Genomic DNA, 25,065 nt, shown 5'->3' on the forward strand with positions numbered 1-25,065 from the left:
TTCACTAAGGAAAAGAAAGTAAGTCACATCAAAACATAATGACATATCAAAAAGATGGTCTGTCACAAAACTCTCAGCCCTTTTTCTTTCAGTCAGGTTTTCATTACATGTATGAGCAAAATGGAAGCAGCTAAAGCAAATTCCCTCTGCCAAAACTTCTAATGTTTCCACTCTTTCTGGGCAATTTCAACAAACAGGTGTTTTGGAGCCAGCTGTCCTTCACTAGCAGGTAAACCTATTACTAAGATGGCCATTTCTGTGGGAACCTCATGTTTAAATACTGTCAACAAATAATTTATTCTCCATTCTAGGAGCCTTACAAAGATGTGCAGCTTTACAATTGTGTCAAGATGGTTTACCCTTCATGCACCAAAATAACAGGCATGTACTGCTGCTTCAAATCAAAATAATGTTTGGTTTACTTGTCCCTTCTGTTTTTCTCTTCAGGGAGAAATTTCTTACCATTCAGGAACAGATCATACCATAGATGGTACAAAGCCAGAATATAGATAACCACACCATCCTCATAGGGAGAAGCAAGCCAAAACCATATATGTGAGGGAATTATTTCCCACAGGTTTCTGAAAAATTGTTATTTTAAGAAATGCAGTAGCAAAGATGCTGAAAAATGAAACCATGCAAAATAGTCCAGATGAAAATAAGACACTTGGGTCTAGTCAGATGCAAGTATTTCAGATTAGACTGCAGTTTTATTGCTGCCTCAGTGGGGGAAAATCCCCTGCCTATAAAAGGCCCAAATGAAGTACCAGTATACTGCCCACAGGATACAAGTTATGTATATTGAACAAACCAATACTGCTTTAAGTAATAACTGTTTGCAAATCCTAAAGGCAACAAACAGCCTTCTACTTTAACTGTATTACCTGAAGAACAAAAAAGACTAAATTCTTGCTCTCAGGACCCCACCTCCCACCCTGTAAGCAATTAACACTGAATTAAAATGGGAAATTGGCTGGGCTCAGCTCCCACCTCTGCTTGCTTCTTCATCTCCTCCAGACTAGCACCTCCCCTGCTCCCCCCCTGGGTGGGGCATCCTCCAGCATCCCAGCACCAAGGTGGATGAAGCAGGCAGAACTACTCCTCCACAATCACCTTACAAACATCAGCAGCTCTCTTCCAGGAAATCTGGGGCTGAAGAACCAAAACATGCAACTTTGTAAGACAGTGGGACTAGGTAAGACACAATCTTAAAAGGCAGATGGAACTTGGAAAAAACTGACCACGAGAACAGCACTGTACAGAAATGTTTTTATTGAGGGTGCTGTTGCCTGAGAATTGTTACCATTTCATCAGCAAAAGTGGTGGTGAAAGAAACATGTAATTAGCATCATCCTGTCCCAGAATTTGGTCCTTATGTCAGCACTGGTCTCTCAGCTGGTTGCTCAGCTCCTGAAGTTCAGCAATCATGTTGTCCATAGTTGTCACCTCATCAGCTATCTCACTGTGAACTTCATTACTTGTAACATCTATGAAAAGTTGCTGCACAACAAAAAGAAATACTTGTAAGTACTTTATAAATACATACCTTTAAAGAATAAATACAGTTTCTCTCCTTCAGGGGAGAGACAAAATACAGGAAGTTCATAATCTCTATGCTGTTTTTCATAATTTTGTAACCTATGATGCTATCTCTCTCAAAGAAAAGGCTATTTTGTGGCTAATAAACAGAAGTTATACACACACACACATATGGACACATATCCTGCATATAGACCTGAAATCTGTGCCACACACCTGATATTGTGCCAAAGGGGTCAAATCCTCCTGTGGATGTGGGGTTTCTGCTCTGACCTGACTGCCTACAGTTACTCCTGATTCCATTGAAAGTAAAGGACTTTTTCATGAAACTCAAATTAGAAGAGCATCTTGCATTCTGTCACTGCAGTTTATAAGGCCACCTGCTGATAAACTGGTTGTGAATTTTAATGACCATTTTCCCCAGCTTCATATTCTGTTTCTTCATTTTCTCCAAAACCTCAAATAATTTTTTTTTCCACACTTGACGTCAAGACATGAATGGGTAGAGGCATTCACCTGAGTGTAACTAGTTATACCAGAGAAAACAAAACACTACAGAGTAATAAAGATTGTTCTCAAAGACCTTAAGACATTAATAGGAAAAAAAAAAAAAGGCAGCTAACTCATGAGCAATCATAATCTCCATCTATTTAATATTGAGGCTATGTGAGGTACCACTACACAGAAATATGGGGAGGGGGGGACACCCAAACACATGTCTTCCCTTCATTATGCAAAGGGAGAATGAGTCACACTTCATTTGACACAATCACAAAGCCTACATTTAGAGACAACAAACCAAGAAAACAAAAGTTGCTCTGGAGTACATCTGTACATCAGTATATCATCAAAACATAAAGGGATAATACAGATATGTATATAAACAAAAATGTACTTGAAAGGCTTGAACCAAGGTATTCACTGTGCCTCAAAACAATGTTGTCACTGAAATAAGAAACATCTTACACAACAATAGGAACATATTCATGCTGCAAGTACAGAAGCTTCTTTAACTTTCAGCCCAAAACACACTGGGAGTGTGACAGAAAAATTTGGTTCTTTCTGGTAAGACAGGTAAATAAATCAGGATGACATAATTATTTTCTCTTTTTAATTTTTTTTTTCTGTACACAGTTAGAGAAGTCTATTCAGCTAGAGACAGCCTGGGGAAGTTTCAAGCACCATCATTCTTTGGACTTTGTGCCCCATGTCTCCCCAAAACAGTGCCCACCTTTCATGCATTTACAAATGATGCACTGGGACAAGGACCCAGTGCTATTTACCACAGCATGGCAGGCCCTGTACAGAAAAGAGTCCAGAAACAGCACATTTGTGATCTGCAGCCTTTGGCAGATTGTGGCTGCTTCATAAGTCTGACACAAACAGAAGCTCAAACATCAAGAGATGGAGATCCTGGAAGAAGTGACATTGTTTCACCTGTTCCACTTATTTGTTCCTATTGCATGTCCTGACTACAAAATTTTGGAATTTTATCTTTTATTTTATCAGTTATTTTCACTGCTCTTTTATTCCTCCTGAAATATGAACTAGTGAGTCTGTTCTTAGCCCATTTTTAAAGTGCTTTTTTCAGCTGGAATTAAAAATCAAAAAAAAAGCCCCTCACACTAATATTGACTCACAGGGCAGCAAAATGAGATGCAGTCAAGCTTGGACAGACATAAACAGTGCTAAAATGTTTGTGCACAGGATCTGACAGAAGATGACTGAGTTTTTAAACTACAACACATTTGAACATTTAAACTAGAACATACTTTGAATCTTACTTGAAATTCAAAGTAAGATGGCATCTTGGAAGGGATGCAAAATCAGTGAGTTCACATAAAATGCTTCATTTCTAATATAACAGTTTTCTCAGAAGTACCATAAAATCATTAGCTGCCAATAATATAGATGTTCATTTAATTAGTGCCTTTGGAACTTAAAACAGAGTTTACTAGACTCATACATTCTTAATCTTTCATAATTCATGATTCTTCATAATATTAACTACCTGTACTTGTATTCATATAATTGATGTCATTTAGTGCTTTCTCTACAGTAATATTCAGTCTATGCACCTTTTTTAAAGAAAACACAATCATATTTTGGGTGTAAGAGCAAAAATATGTTGTCTCTTTTTTCAACACATTTCAAAGTCTTACCTAAAGCCTGTGTCTAAAAGTTGTGTTACAGATCCAGCTTCTGTTTGCTTATGCAACTTTCCTAGGCTTTTATCCTTAAAATTAAAGAACTTGAGAGAAAATGAGCCAAGTTGAGCACACTGATGACAAATTAACACCTTGGAGCACAGGCACACATTATAAAACTTCAGCTCTGTGATTCACAGTAGCTAACTCCACAGGCAGGAGGAATCCCTCTTTAAGATAAGATGTGTATTTTAACAGAAAAAGTATGATTCAAATACGATGAATTGACATCTGAATTGGTAGGGTATCCACAAAAACGAGATTAAAAATTAGTTCTGTTTGTTAATAAATAACTCTTTTTAAAACACTCCAAGTGATGCAAAGCAATCTTGACACATTTGGGACTTTTCCGCAGGTTTAGATCCATTTTTTCTGAGACTGCCCAGTTTATCCCATGACTACTCACATTAAAAAGAGGGCTTTGAAATGACTGATTGCTTTCAAACATTCAAATCTGTTTGTCCAACATTTTAGGTAAAGTTCTACTGTACTCTAAAATGTCAATGCTGTCTCTTAGACTAGTATTGCAATCAAAGCTTAGCAGGAAGAAGGGAAATGAAAGTTTACTTAAAACTGGAATCCTCAACAGCATAGAGATGAACATCACCTGATGATGCACTGCAACAGGCAGGTATTATTTGATCTATAATTGATTCAAAACAGAGAAATTCTGGCAACAGAACAAAGATTTCTAGCTTTCAAACAAAAATTCCTACCTTTCAAACATTCCTACCTTTGCCTTGGATGACAAGCCACGTAAGTTGAGCCGAGCAGAAGAAAGTATCTGCAAAGCTTCCTGACGGTTAGATTTGTTCTTGCTGCATTTTATAGCCACTAGAATCCAAACACAGAAAGACCCCAAAACAAAAAAGCATTACCACTCTAGCAATAATCTTTAAACAAAAACAGTTAATTAAAGATCTTGACACCCTCCACAGACAATTTTCAATCTCATATCCTCCCCCAAAAAAACCAAAATTTAAAAAAAAAAACCCAAGTAATTTTGAGAAGATAACTCTAAACACAACAGGTATCTGTATCCTTCTTAAACATACGTATCACAGAACAGGGAATAATCTTAATAAGTTTCATTCATTTCCTGACTAGCATACTCAATCAATTTACGTGATGATCTGAGGACTGAGATGAACTGCAGATGCATTTTCACTTGCTTTATGAAGTTGCTAGATTATGAAATTAATTGATTCCATATTTACCAGTCATATGTTTACTGACTCACCCTATACAATTTCTGCCTCATTCCAAGTATAGTTTTGTATGCAGTATCAGGATGATACTCTGTTACAGGACTCCTAGTAGTAGGAATAAATACAATAGGTAGAGTATTATTTTGCCACTAAGCTTAATAAATACCTGTTACACTCTTCATGAAAAATAAAAGAGAGAACATACCATGTGCAATCTCTATGGCTCCTTTCACCACTTCCTTAAAAGACGAAACATCTTTCTCCCAATCATGTGATTGAATTTCACATTTATGTGCCTTAGTGAGATACTGCAGTGACTGCAAGGAGGAAAAAAAATTATTAGTATGTCAGAAAATTAACTAGGAAACTAAATTAGTTTTAATTATCTACAAAATTAGTGGTGAATCCAGAAAATGAATCAATGAATCTATCTTTACTATACTTGATTTCCTGTGAGTTGGAGTAGTGTCCTCCTCTGCAGCAGTAAGCGGCAGCTGTAAAACAGATGTTCTTCACCAATACTGCAGCTCAAGTATGAGAAGCATATAAAGTAACATCTGTCTAATTTTCATCTTTTAAAAATCTGTCTAGACTGATGGATGTGACCCATGTTTGCCAAGTCATCATAATTAAATGCACATGAAAAACAGAAAAATACTTGCATTCACACTTCAAACAGCAAATTCATATCTAAAAACTTTTAAGTGAATACATCAAAGCTTTCTTCCTGTATATGTAATCTTGGGAAATATGCATTTTATAGATGTAGCTATTAGTTGCTATACTGCTCCGGTTCTCGGTGTGAACAGGAAAAATAAATGTAAACAATATGGAAGGAGGATCCCATTAAGGTGAAAAAAATAATTTTAGCAGAAGAAATTGATTTTTGCTTTTGAATTTTGTTTTCTTTTTACAGCATCAAAAACATGAAACAAATACATGCCAGAAGTTATATGGCTTAGTTCAATGACAACTCTCCAGTTATCTTTTTAAAGAGTTTAATATAAAAGAATAAAAAAGTTTCAGTATGGGACATATACATGAGCACAGTCAAGACTTCTGATTGTGAGGGATGTCACCCCAGAAACTTCCACCTTCTCTCTCCCACCCGAGTTCCAATCACAATGGCACAGGTGACTGAACTGCTAATGCTGCTGTAAATGGCAATAAAGGGATATTAAGTCAAACCAGAGTGAATTACCTTTTTTTTTTTTTTTTTTCATAATAACCTAGGTTATAACTGGTAGTAGTTCTGGCAAGAAGAGGCAAGAACTTCCAAGAGAAGGAACAACAGTTTTTACAGCAGTCTGATTTCAGTCTACATGTGTCTGAGCCAGAGCAGCAAATGGTGGTGTGTGTGGGGGGGTGGGGGTGGTTGCTGACAGATGTCAAGGAGGGGAAAGAATTCAAAGTCTTGTGGGCTGTTTATTTGCACTTCTGGAACCTGGATTTATCCTGAAAGGAAACAGTTATGAGCCGTGGAAAGTTCAAGGAGCAGAAGGGATTCATAGCCTGGGATGGATCAGCAGGAAACTTGAAGGCTGGAAAGATTCCTCAGTGGGAAAGGTGTGGACTGGACTGCATTCGGTGTAGGAAAGACGTACTGAATGATGTGGCAGCTCAAATACACTAAAGTGTGAGAGTAAATATATAAAGAAAAAAACTCCAATACAGAACCACAAACCCAACACTTCAGTAATTTTACTCTCCTAACTTGCAAACCTTGACCGACTTTGATTCAATTTACAAAGCACTGCTGTGAATTTTAACTGTAGACCCTAGTGATTAACGTGGCATCAGATGTATCAGCAGAACAGAAAAGTAAAAACCCCCAGCCACCAAGACACTCTTTTAAAATACCCACACATACAAGATTGTACTTTCAAATTCAATGTTAGGAACAAAATTGGTTAAATATAATTAAACCTGCACTAAATAAGGTGCAGAATGGAAAGGTATAGAGCAAAGGTCAAACCCTACATTTGTAAGGAGGTGCATGACACATTAAAACGTTTGTTCCCATCTCTTTGTCCTTTGATGTCACAGTACAGTAAATAATGCCCTTTTAGAATTCATTGGCCTTTTGCCTTATAAATGTGGGTGGCAAACTGACTATATAGCTAGAATTTTTCTACAGATATGGTTATATTCATGACCCACGATGGTGCTTTTGGCAGTAAAACCAATAAATACGGGTTTCATCATTTTTACTTTGTAACATGACGTCATAAAGCAGTGATTATTTGGTGCATTGCAAATTAATTTTTACACTGTAAATTAATACATGCTGTGGCTTTAGACAGTTTTGCTCTTTTATGATCTGCATCTATGGTACTGTCATACCAGGATATTTGGATACACATGTAAGCATACCTTAAGTATTTATAAACATCATTCCATCTTGCAGGCAAGCTAGACTGTGTGTTCCACAACCAGCCTGATTAGGACACACAGCTAAAGTACTGTCTACTCTACAAATTGAAACCATGTTTTTAACTGGGTTAGTTAAAAATACCATGATGTAACCAGATTCTGAAATTATTACATTCATAGTATAGATAGGGCCTCTGCTGCTTTGCATGTCTGAGTAAGAATTTGAGGATATATTACAGGATATTGCAGTGTCTGTATTTCTGCATTCTAAATAGGCCAAATCCCTTTTACTGTTCGGCTGTAAAGAAAAATAGAGAAGACAAAAGGGAGGAATTGGAGGTATAACAGACACATATAACAATGACTAAACAAGGCTCTTCCCAGGGCAGAGCACAAAGAGACAATGAGCAAGGCACAAATGATTATAAATTTAAGCCCACAGGAATACAATTTGTAGGCCTAACCATCTTCCCTGCTTGATATTAAGCAATCCTCCAGAGAGGCATTTTTTTGCCCAGGCCAAAGGCATAACCCCATTGGTGAACATATACTGAATGCTGACCTTGTGTATTTTCAACTTCAGTGAAGATCTGACAACCCTTAATTATTTTTGAACTGTGCAAGGCCATCTGAACTTTTTGAAATTTAATATCAAATGCAAAGCACACTCCAGCATACAACAAAGTAAACACTTCTAGCAGTGCAGAATGGTTATTCTAGAAATGCAATCAACTTAATTCCTTGGGAAGTGATAAGAACAAGAAATGGAAGTTAACATAGCAAAACCAGTGATGGATAAAGAGAAACCAATGGTTCAACAGACTAGGGATTAAAAATAATTCTTTAATTCCATTTTAAGCTAATTAAGGACAAAAAAAAATTCTACTCTGGGTACTCTAACTGTGGTGTAGATTATTTTAAGTGCATTTTCCCTTAGTGATTACAAAGAACACAGATGGCTTATGCTGCTACTGGATCATGCCTTTAAGATCCTTTTTTTTTTTCAGAAGCTGCAATATTCTATCTTCTGAATCAAATATTTCAATTTAAAAAAAGTCAAAACCCACACCACCATCTGATTATAGATGTTAGACTGCTGCTAAGAAAAGTTTCAGAATACAAATTCAGGACCATACACATAGGCTGTGTAGGATGTGATAGGATGTTTTGAAATGAAACACTGATAAAAAAAGAGATTTTTTTTTTTTTTCAAGTCCAAGAAAACTGATGTAAAACATCTTGCTCCTGTTGTGTGCAACAAAAACGTGTGCTGTAGGAACATGAAGAAAAGACAATGCGCTTATAAACGGGTCTGGAACAAGAGCATGTTCTACTACAGTTCTTACCTTTTCAATGTCTTCACTACTACCATTCTCTCCATTTCCATAAAGCTGGGCATAAAGTCTCCAGATTGCCCCATCATTTGTCACTCGTGAAGTGACTCTGCCCAAGAGCTCTTGCAATTTCCCCTTCAATCCACTTGATACCTCTCCAGCACGATCTGCCAGACCATCTACTACAGCCCTGACCAGAATAGCCAGCACCTTAAAAAAGCAGCAGGAGAGAGTTATTTCAACTCAAATCAACATCAGTATATGTAATATTATCTGTAATATTTGGTCTCTATTAATGATTGTGCCATATGGCAAGTACAGAATTTACTAAGAAATACACGGACTAATTCAACTGATTTAAACCTCATCTATAAGATTCTATGTTGGTGCAGGTGAAGAGGCCAAAAATATAAGACAGAAATCTGGGTAAAGGAAACTGAGGCAGAAAATATCATCATATAGATATTTTCATCTTCTAACACCTTCATGCTGGTACTTCCTAACTTGTGAGCCTGTTGTTTGGCAACTTTAACGCTTCAACATTTTTGTCCATGTGACACTAATACCAGGAAATCTCACACACAGCAGTATTAACATCAAGACAGTCATAAAACTAACTTCAAAGATGACCTGTGAATAGCTGCAAATCCTGCAAAAACACCTCACAAATCAAGATGCAGTTCACTGGAAGAAAGTAATGCAAAAATTATGACTATCAAAGTGTATCACACTCAGAATAATAACAGACCCAGTTTAGCACTTGTGATCTGTCACTTTCCTAAAATAACTTTTTTTCTGTAGAATGACTCAATTACAATGCATCCCAAAAAATAATGAGTTTAATCAGATACAGAAAATTCTTGTCAGGACAACCCAAATCAATCAAAGTGGCTGATAATTATATTAAATAAATCAAAGTAATACAAGGAGTGAAAACAAATATACATCTACCTGGTATCTATTCAGAACTAATGGTATCACAGTAACATCTGAGCATGAGTTAAACTGCTCCCCTCTTGTCACCCCAAAACCACAGCAGTCACTCATATTCCTTATAAAATGATACAACAAACTGGCAGTTCCTTCAAGATCTCTTAAAAGACACTTAAGATAACAGAAAATATGATCAACTACTAATAGTCCAATTTATATTCATAATTTGGAATATAAGGCACCAAATCCCATCATTAACTAGGTCTTCTATAATGAGTTACTAGAAAAACACCAGTAAGTGCTGGTATTTCCATTACTAAAGCACTGTAATAAAAAAAACATAGGTGCAAGAAAAACCCTAAACTATGTTCTCTTTTGACAAGTAACCAGAACTGGTCCTGAGGATTCACACACAGATATATGACTTCTCAATCAATTTCCTCAGTTTAACAAAACTGTTTCTCAAAGTCCAAATGTTAGTTCATGTGAATATCATATATAATCATCAAAAGTTTTAAAGCTTTTTTAAAAAAAGTTTTATTTTGTTTGTACATTGAAAAAAAAAAGTTTCCTTAATCAGTAGGATGCAGCAACTGTAAAATTAGCCCCATTCCCATAGAGTCTTGACTTTGCTTACATTTCTATCACAATAATCCATTTCCTTTTTTTGTAATTCATCATGTAAGCTTTGGCACTACAGCAGTTAAAATGAAACTAGTGTCAAGACCCAGATTAAAGGGTTCATTAAACAGTAATGAATCATTAATGCTTGGTTGTCCACACTGGTTAAAGTTATTTCAAACTGCAAGTGAATTGTACTAATCATCCAAAAGTATTAGCAGTGTAGCAAAGTTTTGCAATTTAGGTTGCCATAAATGTTAAAATTTGTATCTTTGAGAGATTTTAAACTGCCATACACACTAAACTACTACAGCAATGCTCTGTTGGCCCAAGATCCCAAAGAAGCAGTAGAGGATTTTTTTGGTTGGTTGGTTTTCTTCATGCCTCTTTTAATTAACTGGGCTCCATATGACCAGAGAGTTCATGTTTATCATGATATCACACCATCTGCATGCATGTCTCCCTCTCCTTTGCTTTTGTGAATAATGTGTTTACTACAAACTGAACAAATACACTATGAGACAAAACCTTAGAAATAAACCAAGTCATTTAAAAATGCAGCAATTTTCATCAGTTACTCTCATTTCACAATTGTTCTCCAAAAAACTCCTTTCATATAAAAATTGTCTTGGTCAAACCATTTTCAGATGCTTTACTAATACTAATCAAACTTGACAGTGCTCAAGAAAGATGAGAACCCTCAGATAACAGATCCAAAACGACAAATTTGCAGTCTGTGAGTTCTCCCTATTCCCCTTCCAAACTAAGGATTATTATAATAAAGACAATTGTCATTAGTGAGCTACTTAAATGAAGTAGAGCTCCAGAAATCTCCTCACTTTTCAAGATCCCCTTGGAACATGCTCTTGTGGCCTTTAGCTAGAAATGGTTTGGCAACACGAACTGCTGAAATGAGGATGTTACTTGATGGAAAGGGAACCAGAAAAACTTTGCTAGAATCTCAATAGCACAGAATTGCAAAGTAGAATCCTTTGTCCATACTTCTCTATTCATAATCTTTGACAGCACATAATGAAGATATGGTTTCTGAAATACTGTATCGAAACAGTTTTTCCAACCACAAAATAACTTTGTCATTCACAAGACTGCAACACTCCAAGTAAAAAAGGTTGATTGCCTCCATAAGCACACATGTGATGGAAATTAGTATAATCAGGAATTGCAGAAATGTTCCAGGTACATTTACTAGCTCACACCAATAATTCAGAGACCAAATTGATGATTATAATAGGTCAGGCTTTCTCCTTGGGTACTTTTTAGTGACTGATTTACTAGTGGAAACTACAGATAATTCAGTTAGCCTTTCTATTTTATTACATAACACATATATTGAAGGTTTTCCAGGTATATTTCTCAGCTTTGTGAACATTAAACGATACATGGAAATGTGAAGCATTTTAAGAACCAATAAGGAGGGAAGATAAGAAAGTGTGCTTTTAACATTTATACACAATGCTAGTAAACTGAGACTTTTGAAACTGTCCTTTGTTGTAATCTTTTACTGCACTATTGCTCATTTATAAAGAGCCCTTTACCTCTTCCTTGTCCAATTCTACCTGTAGAATCTGTGCATACATATCTTCAAGCTTCATTATATGATCTCAGAACCTTTGCCACAGGGATGGCATTGTTAAATAACTAGAGCAGCACAGAAGAAAAATTTCCCAAATCTGTGCGCTGTACTCAGAAGGCTGGCACAAAGGACAACAATGGCCTAGCAGAAATCACCAACAGGAATCTGAATGTTTTACTATTATTAGAAGAAATCAGTGATATAAATATATGACTTCATGCTATTCTGAAATAAAATTAAAAAGTTCGATGTAGCTACAGGAATCAAGGGCATTTCAAATTGAATATTCAATTGCACACTTGTAATCAATGCACTCAGTCTCACAAGGGGTATTCTGCAGCAATGATTATGCTAAAAGCAGTTGGTTTTCACAAAGAACTGGAATCCATGACTCAGCTTGTTTCTTCCAGTCCTGTGCATATTTTTTTTTTTTTTAATTCCTACCTAGTTTCTCACCATTATGTCATGTAGCTTAGTAATCTATCAATTGAAATCCATGATGACTACAAATAGTAAATATAACCTGAGAGAAGATCATACTATGTTGAATGGAAACAATGGTGTATGTTTTCATTTACTCATGTTCATGATTTCACATTGTCGAAATACAATTGCACAAGATGGTTATAGATCATCCCTATTCCAAACAATCCAGTTGGAAAAAAGGAGAGACTTACCAATTAATGGTGAACTTTGTAAACAATTTCAGCAGAAGCTTTTATTTTTATCTGTTTTTTTGTTTTGTTATGGAAATACTCTCCTCTTCCTTGAAAGATAATTGTTTCAAGCCTGAAATTCTCTCATCAGGCCCTGAGGTTTTTCTTGGCAACTAGTTAAATCCTCCTAATTGAGGCAACTGTATTAGAAGTTATAATGAAACCCATAAAACACTTCACATATCAGAAGCCAAAGTTAAAACTAAGATGCAAAAAGAATTTAGGAAAGATACCATATACACTTCTTTAAAAGTTGTATGAGAACAAGATGAAAAAAGTTATGCAACAAAAATAGAAATTTAATACAAACAATATCCTCAAATCCTTTAATAAAATATATTGCATAAAATTTGACAAATAACAGTAATAGTCTGTATCATCTCAAAATATCTCAAATGGGCAAATATATGTAGAAACCTCTACTCCTAGTCAGCTCTCAGTCTGTTTTAAATAATACAGTAGACCACCCCTAAAAATGCTATTTTAAGTAGCAATTGACAAAAAAATTAGTTGAAAAAAGCCAACCATCTACAAGATGCTCCATGACAGGCCCCACCAGTACTACAGTAGTCTAGCTGCCAAACACACTAATCTTTACCACATATAACACAGTTTTCCATTGACACTCTCTAGTGCTAATGTTTAATGTTTAGCTATACCAAACCTGAAAGATTTTATTAATACAGAATTTTATCTGGTGCATGACTGGCTTTACTAGTAATAAGCATTGCACTCAGATACAATTTGTCATTAAAAATTAATGTGAAAAAAGTATTTAACATCCCTGTCCACCATGACCAAATGAGATGTCTCCACAATTTTAACTAATTGCTCTCTCTCCTCATCACTGGACTCAAATTCCCAGAAAAGCTACTTTTTCTCTTTTAATGGGACAAGAAACAAAACATACTTCTGGGATCCATGAGCAGGAGCAGCTGGTTCCTCTTACCCTGGTACTACACAATCTCACTAAGAGCTCGTAAGCTCTTCAACCAGATCTGCTAATTTTGCAGAGGCTCTTGAAGGTGTTTTATTACTCTCCTTGAGAGATTCTTTGGCTTGCCTTTCAGATTCACCTTGCTATTTTCACTGAGTGTGCAAAACCCTGCTAGGATCAGGACTTGGTTTCAGGCAAGGCAGCATCCCAGCTGAAGCTGTTAAGCTAGGTTCTCTGGATTTTGTCCAGAGCATACATCTACAAACACAAAATTTAACTGAAATGAACTACATTGAAAGATGAGCTAAATACCTCTTTTATTTTTCTTTGTTCTGGTTATTAAGAATCAATATTATGACCCTAATGCATTCAGTTCACTTTCAAAGGCTCATTTGTGGTATTTTCCAACACATGGGAAAAGCTTCCCTTTCTTTCAACTAAATAATTGATATTATTTCTGACACCAAGATATGCATGAGCAATATGGAAAGATAGGATTATGCATTGCATTTTATATAAAAATAGGTCTTGAAACTGCAAGGCTCATGCCTGTGCTTTCACAAAGTCTGATGCAATCTGGATGCAAAGGTTTTCAGTTTTGTGCAGTTTCATTTTAAATATTTATTCTTAGAGTCCAAATCTCCAAAACTTAAATCACTTGCCTACATAACTTCATTGGCATGTGCACTATCATTACTGACACCACAGCTATCAGCAATCTCTCTGTCTCTGAAGAAAAATTAGTGAACATATAGGATGACTTAATACGAAAATTTCCCCACCTGTGTATCCTTGTACTTTTCTTTTAAGTCCATGAGCCGGTGGTAAGCTTTAACCGCTTCTGAAAACTCTCCAATGTCTGTACTGGTGAGAAGATAGTTCTCCCATATTTGCCAGTGCTCATAGTTGCACTTGAGAGCTTCTTGGAGGGTTCTAAATGCTTTGATCCTAATCAAAAATAAAAGAGTAACAGAAATTATTACACAAGATTTCTACACTAAAATCAGTTGGCATAGCATCAACTAAAAAACTGCTTATTTAATGAATCACATTTAGAGCATAGTGCCATGCAGAAGCTATTCCTTGTAATTTACAACACTGATAATTCCTTAATGTCTCTGGAAACTGTTTTGTATTAGCTCATACACAACACTACACTCTGTAGTTTGAACTAGGTAACTTCTCTTAGCTCTTGTAATTTTTATTTTTTTTTTTACAAAAAATGTATCATAATTTTGCCATCTATGTCAATATTTTCCTTTCCAAATTTTTAACTGGAACTATGAGAAAACAATCTTACTCATGCTGCAGTTGTAACACACATTAAAAAATTAAAAATCATTGAGTTATGATAGATGTAGAATGGTACTGACTTATTTAATCACACATTTTTTAATCACATTTATTTTAACATTTGCACATGGCAAACATGCATATCCATTGCACAGGAGCCCATCATTTTCAAAATTTTTGCCCTTAGGTCAGCTGGAAGATTTACCTACACCCTCTGATCCCTGATGCTGTGCTGCTCAGTACAAATGTGTCAGAATGGCCCCAAACACTACTAGGGTCCTGCTCCAATCTGACCCATACCACACCGACAGGAGGAAGTGTTATAGAATAAAGGTGGACAGCACAGTTCCTATATAATCATCAGCAAGTTACAAAGCATCTTTAGTTTTTCATATGCACCCACTGCAGTTAACTCTTGACCATTTCCTTAGGAGAGCAGTAATGCCATCCTCAGATAACAACATGCCATCTGAAGCATGTGCTGGTGAGGTTTGAGAGCTTACTGTTTAAAGCCTTAAACATACTACAAAACCTTGTAATAAATTTGAAACTTTAAAATAACCCTGCTAGAGAATTGGAATGATACATTTCTTTCTAAGAGACCGAAGTTGGACAGTCACACTCTCAATTTGACAGTTATGATACATAAAAAACCACAAAGGAATGGATTCCTTTAAATTAAGACTTGAAATGGAGCTTTCCTAAGCTGGTAGAAAAGTCTTCTTTGGTAAGGCATAACAATATATCTCTTTTTAATAAATACCATATAAAGATGACCTGTTATCGAAATATGCAGTTCACTTGCTCTATATTGCTTGACTAGAGTTGTTAAAAGTGATTTCACTAAAGAAAGACAGCCCAAAAAAATTGTTGGTTGAGTTTCAAAAAGAGGGTCCAAGAGAGTAAACACAAGCCAAGACAATGTAATCTCTAAGTAGTTGATCAGGCCATTAGAAGTCTGAAATAGCCTGGTCAGGGAAAAATGTAAATAACTGCCAATCTAAGGCCATGATATTAAGTGTTATCAAATACACACAAAGAGAGTGGACTGACAGAGCAAAATTATTTAAGGAGAACAGGCCATTTGGCATAGTTGGAGCAGAACAGTCCACATGCAGGATCTTCCCCTGTCCACTCACCTTTTCTCTCTCTTCTGATATATTGATAGATGTGATGCTGATGAATAAATGTGCAAAGAGTTGAGTTTTCTCCACTGTTAACAATATCACTAAGGGATTTCAGACCCCAATTTTACTAGATTAAATTAGAAAAAAACACAGTCCTGTTCCTTCTGTGGATTTTGCTACAACGGAAGTTGAGATTTGCCACAGCTCTCTGACAGGCTGGAAGGTGCTCTGCCTGACTCATGTCTTGTTTCTGCAACTGCTCTCCACCATCTGTAGGGTTAGTCTGTATCATCTCCCCTACCTTCCTGAAAATTAGTAAGCTATCAGGAGGGCAGATGCCAGTAAGATGGAAATGTGAAATGTAGTCAAGATACCAAAGGGATGGAATGGAAATAGTATTCCACAAATCATCACACTTGCTATGTAATAAAATCCTCTAGATTCTCAAAACAAATCCCCTATGTATTTAACCAATCACATAATGATAGAGTATCCTTAACCAGTTAATTCATACCCAGACAGGAAAGTGTAGGCAGTACAAATGCATTATCTGGTCTTGGGAATCAGGAATCTTTCATACAAAGGACAGAGGGCCAGTCCCAGTTTATTCTGAGAAATGTGAGACCTAGATTTCAAAGACCTCCTGGCACACAGAGTAGTTTTCCTGGTAAACTAAAGCACGGAGTCTGTTTTCATCACAATTAATTTTTCTGGAGGAAATTCAGAACACACAAAACTTGCGGAGTCTTAAAAAGCAAACAACCCCAAAAGTCAACAAGACCCCTGTCCTTTGGGTGTTAGCAAGTTGCTTGCATACACTTTTCAAAAAAAATGTACTTATGTTATATTTGCCTGTTGTGTGAGACTCTGCCAAGCCTTGGCCAAACTCACAATCTATGAGTGGGCCTGAATTAAAAGCCTGTTTGGAGTAAAGCTGGGGTTTTTTTGAGGGAGTCAAAGAAACCTATAAACTTAAATATCTTACTTTTGTTTTCTTTCTTTTTAAATCCTCACTCCACTTAGTTTTTTTTTTTTTCTTCTGGCAGGCTTGAAAAATAAGAATTTATGTACCCCCACAAAAATTATTTAAGTGTACTGCTATAGATATTCTCTGTTTTGAGAGAGTGTTAAACTAGCTCACACACAGTCTTGACCTATAAGTGACTACACAAATAATCAAAGGAGTTTCTATTCCACAGCAAGTACAGGCAACACTCACCTATCAACACTTAATACTCACTTAAAATTTACTGTACATTGACTCCTATCTCACATGATTCTGTGGGAAAAAAAGCTCAGTAATATGCCCTCATTTATTACTTTTGCTACCATATCAAATAGGTTACAAGTTTTGTAATATGCTTAGCATATTATTTTACAAGACTAGATTAAGAATAATAAAATGAAACCAGTAAGCTGAAATTAATCATTCAGTAGTTTCTCAGCCTTGTAGCAGATTAACAGACAGAAAATTATTTTGATTAAAGATACTTTTATGAAATAAGCATAAACCACTACACTGAGCATCTGACATTTTGAATTGTGTGGAAAAGAAGTAACTACCACATGGATTGCACATACCCAAGGCACTGCTGAAGACAAAAGGAACTACTGAGAAGTTAAAACAAGCTCTTGCTTTCTATTACTTTTTAGCCTTGTGTAGTTATTCTAACACTTCATTTTCTCCTCCCTCCTGCTCCCATTGACATCTATCTCCTAAATCCATATTACTTCTCACTTTTCCTATGTATGCTTATAAATTTACACTTTAATGCAAGCTTACTATTCTTTCTCTCTTTTGTTACTTTGCCTCCTGACTACGTAACCATATAAATTGATGTCAGATTTCAAGTAAGGTTTTTAAAAATAATTTATCTTATTCTTTTGTTTTCATTCTTTGGTAACAAGTTATAATGTGAAAATTCTTAAACATCAAATTCTTCCATGTAAATTTTTATTACATTGCATTGAAATAAAAAATACAAAATAAGAGTGGCAGTCCACTTAGGTCAAAGCTTCTTGTATGAATCATTAGTTTTGAGGGAGAAGAATAAGCCAGCTAGCATGTGTGCAGAATACCATCTCCTTTTGTATATAAAAATCAAACTGTCTGGTTTTCCCTTAAATCTACTGAGGAAAATATCCTATGAAACTACATAGGTCTGAATCTATTGTTTGCTTGAAATGGGCCTATCTTCTTAACTTCATGCTCAAAGTAGTTTTTATTATTCATGTTTATTATTAATATTTTGCACTGGTTGTACATACTATATCATAAATACTTCCAACAAAAAAAAAAGTGTAGAGAGAGGCTGCTACTTGCAAAAAAGTTACAAAATTATTTCCTCTAAAATAAAACAGTCACCAGTGATCCAGCTTGAGAGAGAGAACTGAAGGGCTAAGAATTGCAAAATATGAGTTAAGCACCTTATATTAATAAAAAAACTCCATATAAAAAAAGGAAACTACAGCTATTTGTTTTGGAAACAATATCTTCTAATTCTTTTGAAGTACTTACTTTTGTTTTAATCTGATATAAGCAGTTGATAAATTGTTCCAGGCCTCAGCATTCTGGAATGATAAAAGGAGAAGTACAAAAAAGTTTATTCACTTACATTGTGCTTACTTCGTAAAAATACACACGTCAAACTACTGCCAAACATCACTGATTTTGCTAATCACACATATGGACACACACCTTCTACATGGCAGTTAAAATACTGCATTGAAATATAAATTACTATATTAAAATTGAAATACATAAATATTTGACTACATCAGCAACAATCAGGTATATAAATATCAATGAACTGCCTTGGGGTTGCAATACACTAAGTCAGCTCTTGCCTTCAGTCTCAGCTGTAAACAAGCCTGCTCTCTTCTGGAATCCAGCTGGGATGGCTGGAAAGGTTAGTGCTTCCAGCAGCTCATCACTTCTCACTAGCTGGAAGATACTTAAACTGCACCACTCTCTGTTACTGGACAGAAGTGATCTCATGTCCCCTAATACACCTCAGGTGAAACCAGCAGAGATGAGCAGAGATGATTCCTGCCCTTTGCCTGACACTGCTGTAAATGTAAAGCCCCATCACTGAATTCAGCAAAGTGGCAACTAGAAATGATTTGAAGAATAGAGTCTGAGCCCTGCAATGAAATGTACTCTGTACTGAAGGCCATCCTGAGGCTTAAGGAGCATTTAACTCATGCTGAGAAATCTTTCTGAGACTTAATTCATGAAAATGGTCACTACATTGCGACATCTGCAGACCTATAAAGACAGGTTTTGCCTCCAACTGAGAGCCAGTCCAGCACTTTTTACTCTTAAAACCCACCACTTAACCCATTGAGAAGTCAGCTGGCTTAGTCATATGAATACAATTAAATACAGACCCTAGAGAGATAAGCGAACCCAGTTTTAGTATCTACTTGGAAGTAAATTTACTGCACTGAACAACAACAACAAAAAAATATATAGAGTAAGAATTCCATTGCTGTCTGTATGTACATTTTTTCCCCCTAAGGAAGTTATTGCATTTTATAATAAAGAAAAAAGAATACTCTGTCACCTCTCATTGCTTTCTCATTCTTTTCTCCAAGAGGAAAGAATGAATAACGACAGTTTCTACTGAGCAGATGGCATTAGCTCTAAGCAAGCAACAAGCTGACAGTCAGGCCTTCTGGCAAAAGTATTGTCAGTGTATTTCCCAGGTATTTCCACTGGCACCTTCACTGTTTCAATGCACATTCAAACGACAGTATTGTACACATTCATGCCCTGCATCCTGAAAAAATGGCTGAGCTCCATTCTCCCTGTGCTCCTGAAATATACAGTTACAAATTTACTTGTCACACGTAAACTTGACTTTTTTTTTCAGAAGAATTTGATTACTTAGAGAAGTAAATATTTTAATATAATTTTTGTTTTTTCTCTCTTTATGTCTCCTTACAATTTAGTCATTCCCAATTGTCTGTTTTAGCAATGTGTGCAAGCACAAAGGAATTTTTCAAATATATTTTAACATTCACACACTCATACTTGGACAAAGTTAAGTAATGGCTAAGTATTTTTATGATGCCTTATGACAAAAATATATTCTTCATGAAGAAGCTTAATTTATTCAAAGGGCTAAGGTTTAAAAAAGTTTTTCATTATTGCTTTGCTTGTTAATAATGAAAACATCCTTGCTGCTTTTAGATAAGCCATCTGAATGGTTTGTTCAAAAGTACATACATCTGGTTCCAATGTGACACAGCGCTGAAATGCTTTGGCAGCACCTTCGTAGCCTTCTAAAGCAATGTATGCACAGCCCAAGGAAAACCATACACCTAGCTGGAGAGAAAAAATTCATGGTTACCTACGTACATGGATATTTCAGCACAAAAGAAATAATTTGCCCTGGGAGAACACACAACTCTTGTTGATTTTTACCCATCTTCAGCTATGATAGTATTGTACTGGAAAAATCAGTATCCTGTATGCTGATTAGAGAAAAACTTCAGGTTCAAAGTTTTAATAAATATGGATAAGCAAAGGTGTTGACTGCATGAAGACCACTTGACCATTTGTGAAGTGCTCTTTAACAGTCCATTTTCATTTACAGAACAAAGGGATAGTTATTTAGGGGTTTGCATATTTTGCTTTCATTTGTGAAAAATCCACATTCACTTTATACTATTACAAGTAAGTCAAATGATACACTCGGAAATGTTTTTCAAGGTAATCACATTTTACAAAATACATCTCAAATGACCGAACAGGAACAGTTCAAAATTACAGTTTCTTCTCTTGATAACCTTCTCAAGTTTTTATCACAATGTTTAGAGATAGAAATGTACTCAAATAACGCCTTGCAGAGAGAACGGAATTTACCAGTTCAGTAATCTTGCATTTAAAGTCTTTAGTTGTTACAACCAAATACCTCTCATCAATTAAGATTCATCCAGGGAGGAGAGCTCAGCACCTCCCTTCTCCATTTCCCCTTCTCAGGGAGCTGTAGAGAGCAATGAGGTCATGTCTCAACTTCCCTTTCTCCAAATTAGACAAGCCCACTCCTCTCAGGATGCTCCTTCCAGTCAGCTCTTTTTCCAGCTTTGTAGACCTCATTTGGAGGTCTACAATTTCATCTTTCTGAAACTGTGGGGCCCAGAACTGCACACAGTGCTCAAGGTGAGAACTGCAGACAGCAGGATAATCCCTCCTTTTGACCTGCTGGTTGAGCTGTGTTTGATGCATCCCAGGATTCGCTGCCCTCTTGGCTGCCAGGGCTCACTGCTCACACAGAACTGCTGTGCAGTGGTATGATGCATGGGAATGGTACAAAGCTGCACCAGGGGAGGTTTAGTCTGGATATTAGGAAGCATTTCTTTACCTAGAGGGCAGTTAGACACTGGAACAAGTCTTCCTAGAGGTGGCTGATGCCCCAAGGCTGTCAAGTGTTTAATAGGCATGTGGGTCAATGCCCTTAAAAATGTGCTTTAACTTGGTCAGCAGTTGGACCAGGTGATCATTGTAGGTCCCTTCCAGTTGAAATTGTCTGTTCTACTCTACATAGTATTAGATAATGGCATAAATTATAGCAAAATACATTTTCATAGCTCCACAACAGCAAGTTCCTGATTTGCCACATAGTTAATTCTCAAAGAGTTGCAAGCTAACCAGTATTACCTTTTATAAAAGTTTTGTAATTCAGAAAATGATTAAACCCTAAGTACATTAACAGAACATTTTCTGACAGCATCATGCTTTTTAAATGCATGCAGTCAAAACAAACCAGGACATTTTGTAAGGTGTTGCAAAATCAATCCAGGTACTACTATTCTACTGACATAAATTCAGCCATTTCTCCATTATATTAGCCAAGGTCAAAAAAACCCCGTTTTTCTTAGGAAGTTTTTCAAGAGGGAAAGAGGTGGGGAAGAGGAAGATGGAAAAACAGGTTACATTAACTCCATACTGCACAACACCATATTACTTCTTGAGGTGCCTGTTTAATGTTTATATTCTATTGTGTTTTGGGTACTAGTTCTGAAGCAACTAACTCTGATAATTCAGATTCTCCTTAGGAAATCATAATAAATATTTAAACACAAAAACATTACCTTAAAAATTTTTTTAAATCAGGGATTTTACAGGGTTGAGGATAACACTGTTGGCCCATACGCAAGCAGCTTTTACCTCTACAGACTAATTGCAAACTGTAGCAAACATTCTTACAGTTCTCTCTACTTTAAACTCATTTTCCTATCTCTAAAACTCAACTTATATCTGCTCCTGACTTAACTGCTATAAAATTTATAGTTAATCTGCTTCAGAGCTCAGATCCCAGAATACAAACACATGACATTGATCTTTGTCAGAGCTGGCAGCCTGGTGGGTAATCTAACTTCATGATACTGAGAAAAGAACGGCACAAACTTGACAATAAAGATATCCTTTTGCTTATGAGGGGTGTAAGTGGATGGCCCATCTCTGGAGCATATGGGTAAATAGGTGAAGATAGAATTAGCAACCACATCTGGGCTGGGCAAACATGAAAACCTACTTCTCAGCATTGTCCACCTGTCACTTTCATGATTCATAAACTCAATGATCAAGGAAGAAATTCCACATGAAGAGAAAACTATGTTTCTCAAATTTCAGAGGGCAATCCTATTAGTAAATAACCATATAGTCAATCTAATTTTTTAAGGCTCTTTTGTCCACCAGCCCTCCCACATGGCTGTTATCTCATTAACTCCCTTCTATATTCTTTTTAGGTCAGTAACTTCTGGACAGAAAAAGCAGGGGCAGAGACTGGAGCAATCAAGTATGAAATTGAAGGTTAGCTCCAACTTTATAGCTCAGGATACAAGTCAAACAGTGCTTCTGTAAAGCCTGAGAGGAAAAACAGTCACTGCATGTCTTATAAATCTAATGAGCAACAGTAGCACAGTCTCACTTCTAAACTGCACAGGCTTTCACCACCAGAGAACTGACTGTGTGAGCTCTTTGACCTCTGGAAGTGTTTGTCAAGCCTTGCAAGATGCTCATAGTTAAAGTACAAGAGGAATATGTCTGTCACCCACAGTCGTGAACTAGAACAAGCAATTCTGTGAGCAGCAGTGCTAATGAACACAAGTTTCAGGTATATTTGAACAGCAAGGCTTTCATTTCTTTGTGGATTGCCCAAAGACTGACAGAGTGATTGGCTTATATAGCAAACACCTACCTCAAAGATCTTTACCACACTTGACTGGCTGATTAAAAAGTACACAAGATTACAGGAAGGTTGAGAGAGAATGATTTTATCCATTACATATTTTGGGGAATCACTTGATGCAATCTGAAAATCTTTTCCTTCAGAAAGATTTCTAAAACCACAAAAAATTACAATTTCTTTGTAACAGGGTGTCTTTGTTTACCTGATAAATTATTCACAATTCTGTGAACAAATTAATAAGTTAATTAATTTTTTTTTTCCTTGTGGTAAAGTTCTTGCATTTAGAATCAATTTCCACTCTGCTTTTGACTCACAAGATGCCCTAGAACAGGAAACAATTCATTTCTGTAGTCACAGAATACAGACAGAATTTAAGAGACAGTTATGTCAATCTGCACTATCTAGCTGCTCAATCTGTTTGTTTGAAACAATTCAACTGAATCTTAAAAAGAGCTTCCTAAGCAACAAGAGGAGGAAATGTTCACTTTCCTATATGGACTGGCCTATTTTTCTTGGATTTCCTTTCATTCTAAACTTCCTTTGGAAAGGATACAAAATAAAAAAGCATTTCAGCAGAATATTTCTCAGTTTTGAGCCCTGTAGGCCATCTCCAGAAGCCCTTTATTATCTGGAAGTTCTCTTGATTTAAATAAAATTCCTATCTGAGTAATATATATTTTGCTGGCATTTTCGTTCATTTTATTTTCCATTCTAAAGATGTTTATAAGTTATCTGGAGCTCATTTGAATAAGACTAGGACCCTGATTTATTGGAATAAAATACATCAGCGAAATAGAAAAAAAGCTTCATGAAAATTACTTGAAAGGCTGGAGGCATTTAAAGTTATCCTAAAGGAAAAGTCCAGTTAGTCACATGGTACTTAAAACAGCAGCTTCAGCATTGCTCTTTGAGGGGCAAAGAACAGAAGGATGAATATCCTGCTTTTGCATGGACCTAGAAATGGCTATGAGGAGCACAATTTATATACATAAACAACCACAAAGCTTTTTTAACTTCTGAAGACCTTCCACAGGGTGAACCTCATTGGGATGGGATCTAGTGGCTGAGAAACTGAAACAAGATTACAAAAGTCTGCAGAATAGCTTGCAAAGATCAGCAAGGGAAACCATCCTCATCGAGAGAACTCTTTCCACTGTGATTTCAATTTTAATGCATTGTTGTACTAAAAGCTACTGTCATCACAAGCATAGCACAGTGCTTCTCAGTGACTCCAGAACATGACAGACCAGAACACTAAAAAAACATTTCTGTGAAATACAGAGATGAGAATTTGTAACTCAAAGCCACGGCAAACTCAGATAGGGCAAAGGGAAATTTTCGTTAAAATCTGCATTCCTCTTGTAACTGTTTTGCTTTATAACCTGTTCATAATTTATTTCATGGTAATTATTAATTTGCAATTTTCTTTGAAATAATCTTTGAAATTTCTTTGAAAGAGTTCTACAGGCAAAGATTTACCTGCATGCAAAGACCTGGATGCAAAAGGATGTCTTCATTTCATACTACCATTTTTAGCCAATCTTCCAAGTACATGGAGAAAATTTTGCTAAGAATAGTAATAAACTCTTATTTTGGTAACTGTGCCCAGAACTGTCTTTTAAAGAAGTGTCATCATTCAAAACAGAACATCCAAATTAAAACCAAAGCCGTATGTGCACAATTTCCCCACCTGCATAGGGTTGATCTGCACTGAACGTTCAAAGCACTCCACACATTCCCTGAATTCCCGGTTGCGGAGATGCAGGAGGCCTTTGGAGCGCTGGGCGCGGGCGCTGCGGTGCCTGGAAAGCTCCCAGGCCTTGTCATAATACTGGTGGTCTTTAAGAACATCACCAAGCAAACAATATAATCCTGGTGTTTCCTTCTTCTCTAACTCCCGCCTGAGTATTTCTTCTGCCTGTTAAAGAGCAAAGAGAAATCAACACAGAATGAGACCATTTATTTTCAGTTAATTACCTACCTG

At 36.3% G+C, this 25,065-nt stretch overlaps 1 protein-coding gene across 3 annotated transcripts in view; it reads right to left on the reverse strand.

Moving 5' to 3' along the window:
- Window positions 1–1,255: 1,255 nt before the first annotated feature.
- Window positions 1,256–25,065, reverse strand: part of TTC27 (tetratricopeptide repeat domain 27) — a 112,820-nt gene continuing 89,010 nt past the window's right edge. For all 3 annotated transcript variants that reach the window (XM_059841331.1, XM_059841330.1, XM_059841329.1), the window contains 8 exons: window positions 24,772–24,999; window positions 20,114–20,212; window positions 18,401–18,453; window positions 14,245–14,410; window positions 8,674–8,871; window positions 5,160–5,271; window positions 4,480–4,580; window positions 1,256–1,500 (listed from right to left, as the gene is read on the reverse strand). In XM_059841331.1, the coding sequence (XP_059697314.1) occupies window positions 1,378–1,500; window positions 4,480–4,580; window positions 5,160–5,271; window positions 8,674–8,871; window positions 14,245–14,410; window positions 18,401–18,453; window positions 20,114–20,212; window positions 24,772–24,999 (1,080 nt within the window). In that variant the 3' untranslated portion in view covers window positions 1,256–1,377. The remainder of the gene's footprint in view (window positions 1,501–4,479; window positions 4,581–5,159; window positions 5,272–8,673; window positions 8,872–14,244; window positions 14,411–18,400; window positions 18,454–20,113; window positions 20,213–24,771; window positions 25,000–25,065) is intronic.

This window comes from Haemorhous mexicanus, chromosome 3, assembly GCF_027477595.1.
Source record: "Haemorhous mexicanus isolate bHaeMex1 chromosome 3, bHaeMex1.pri, whole genome shotgun sequence".
Taxonomy (NCBI): domain Eukaryota; kingdom Metazoa; phylum Chordata; class Aves; order Passeriformes; family Fringillidae; genus Haemorhous; species Haemorhous mexicanus.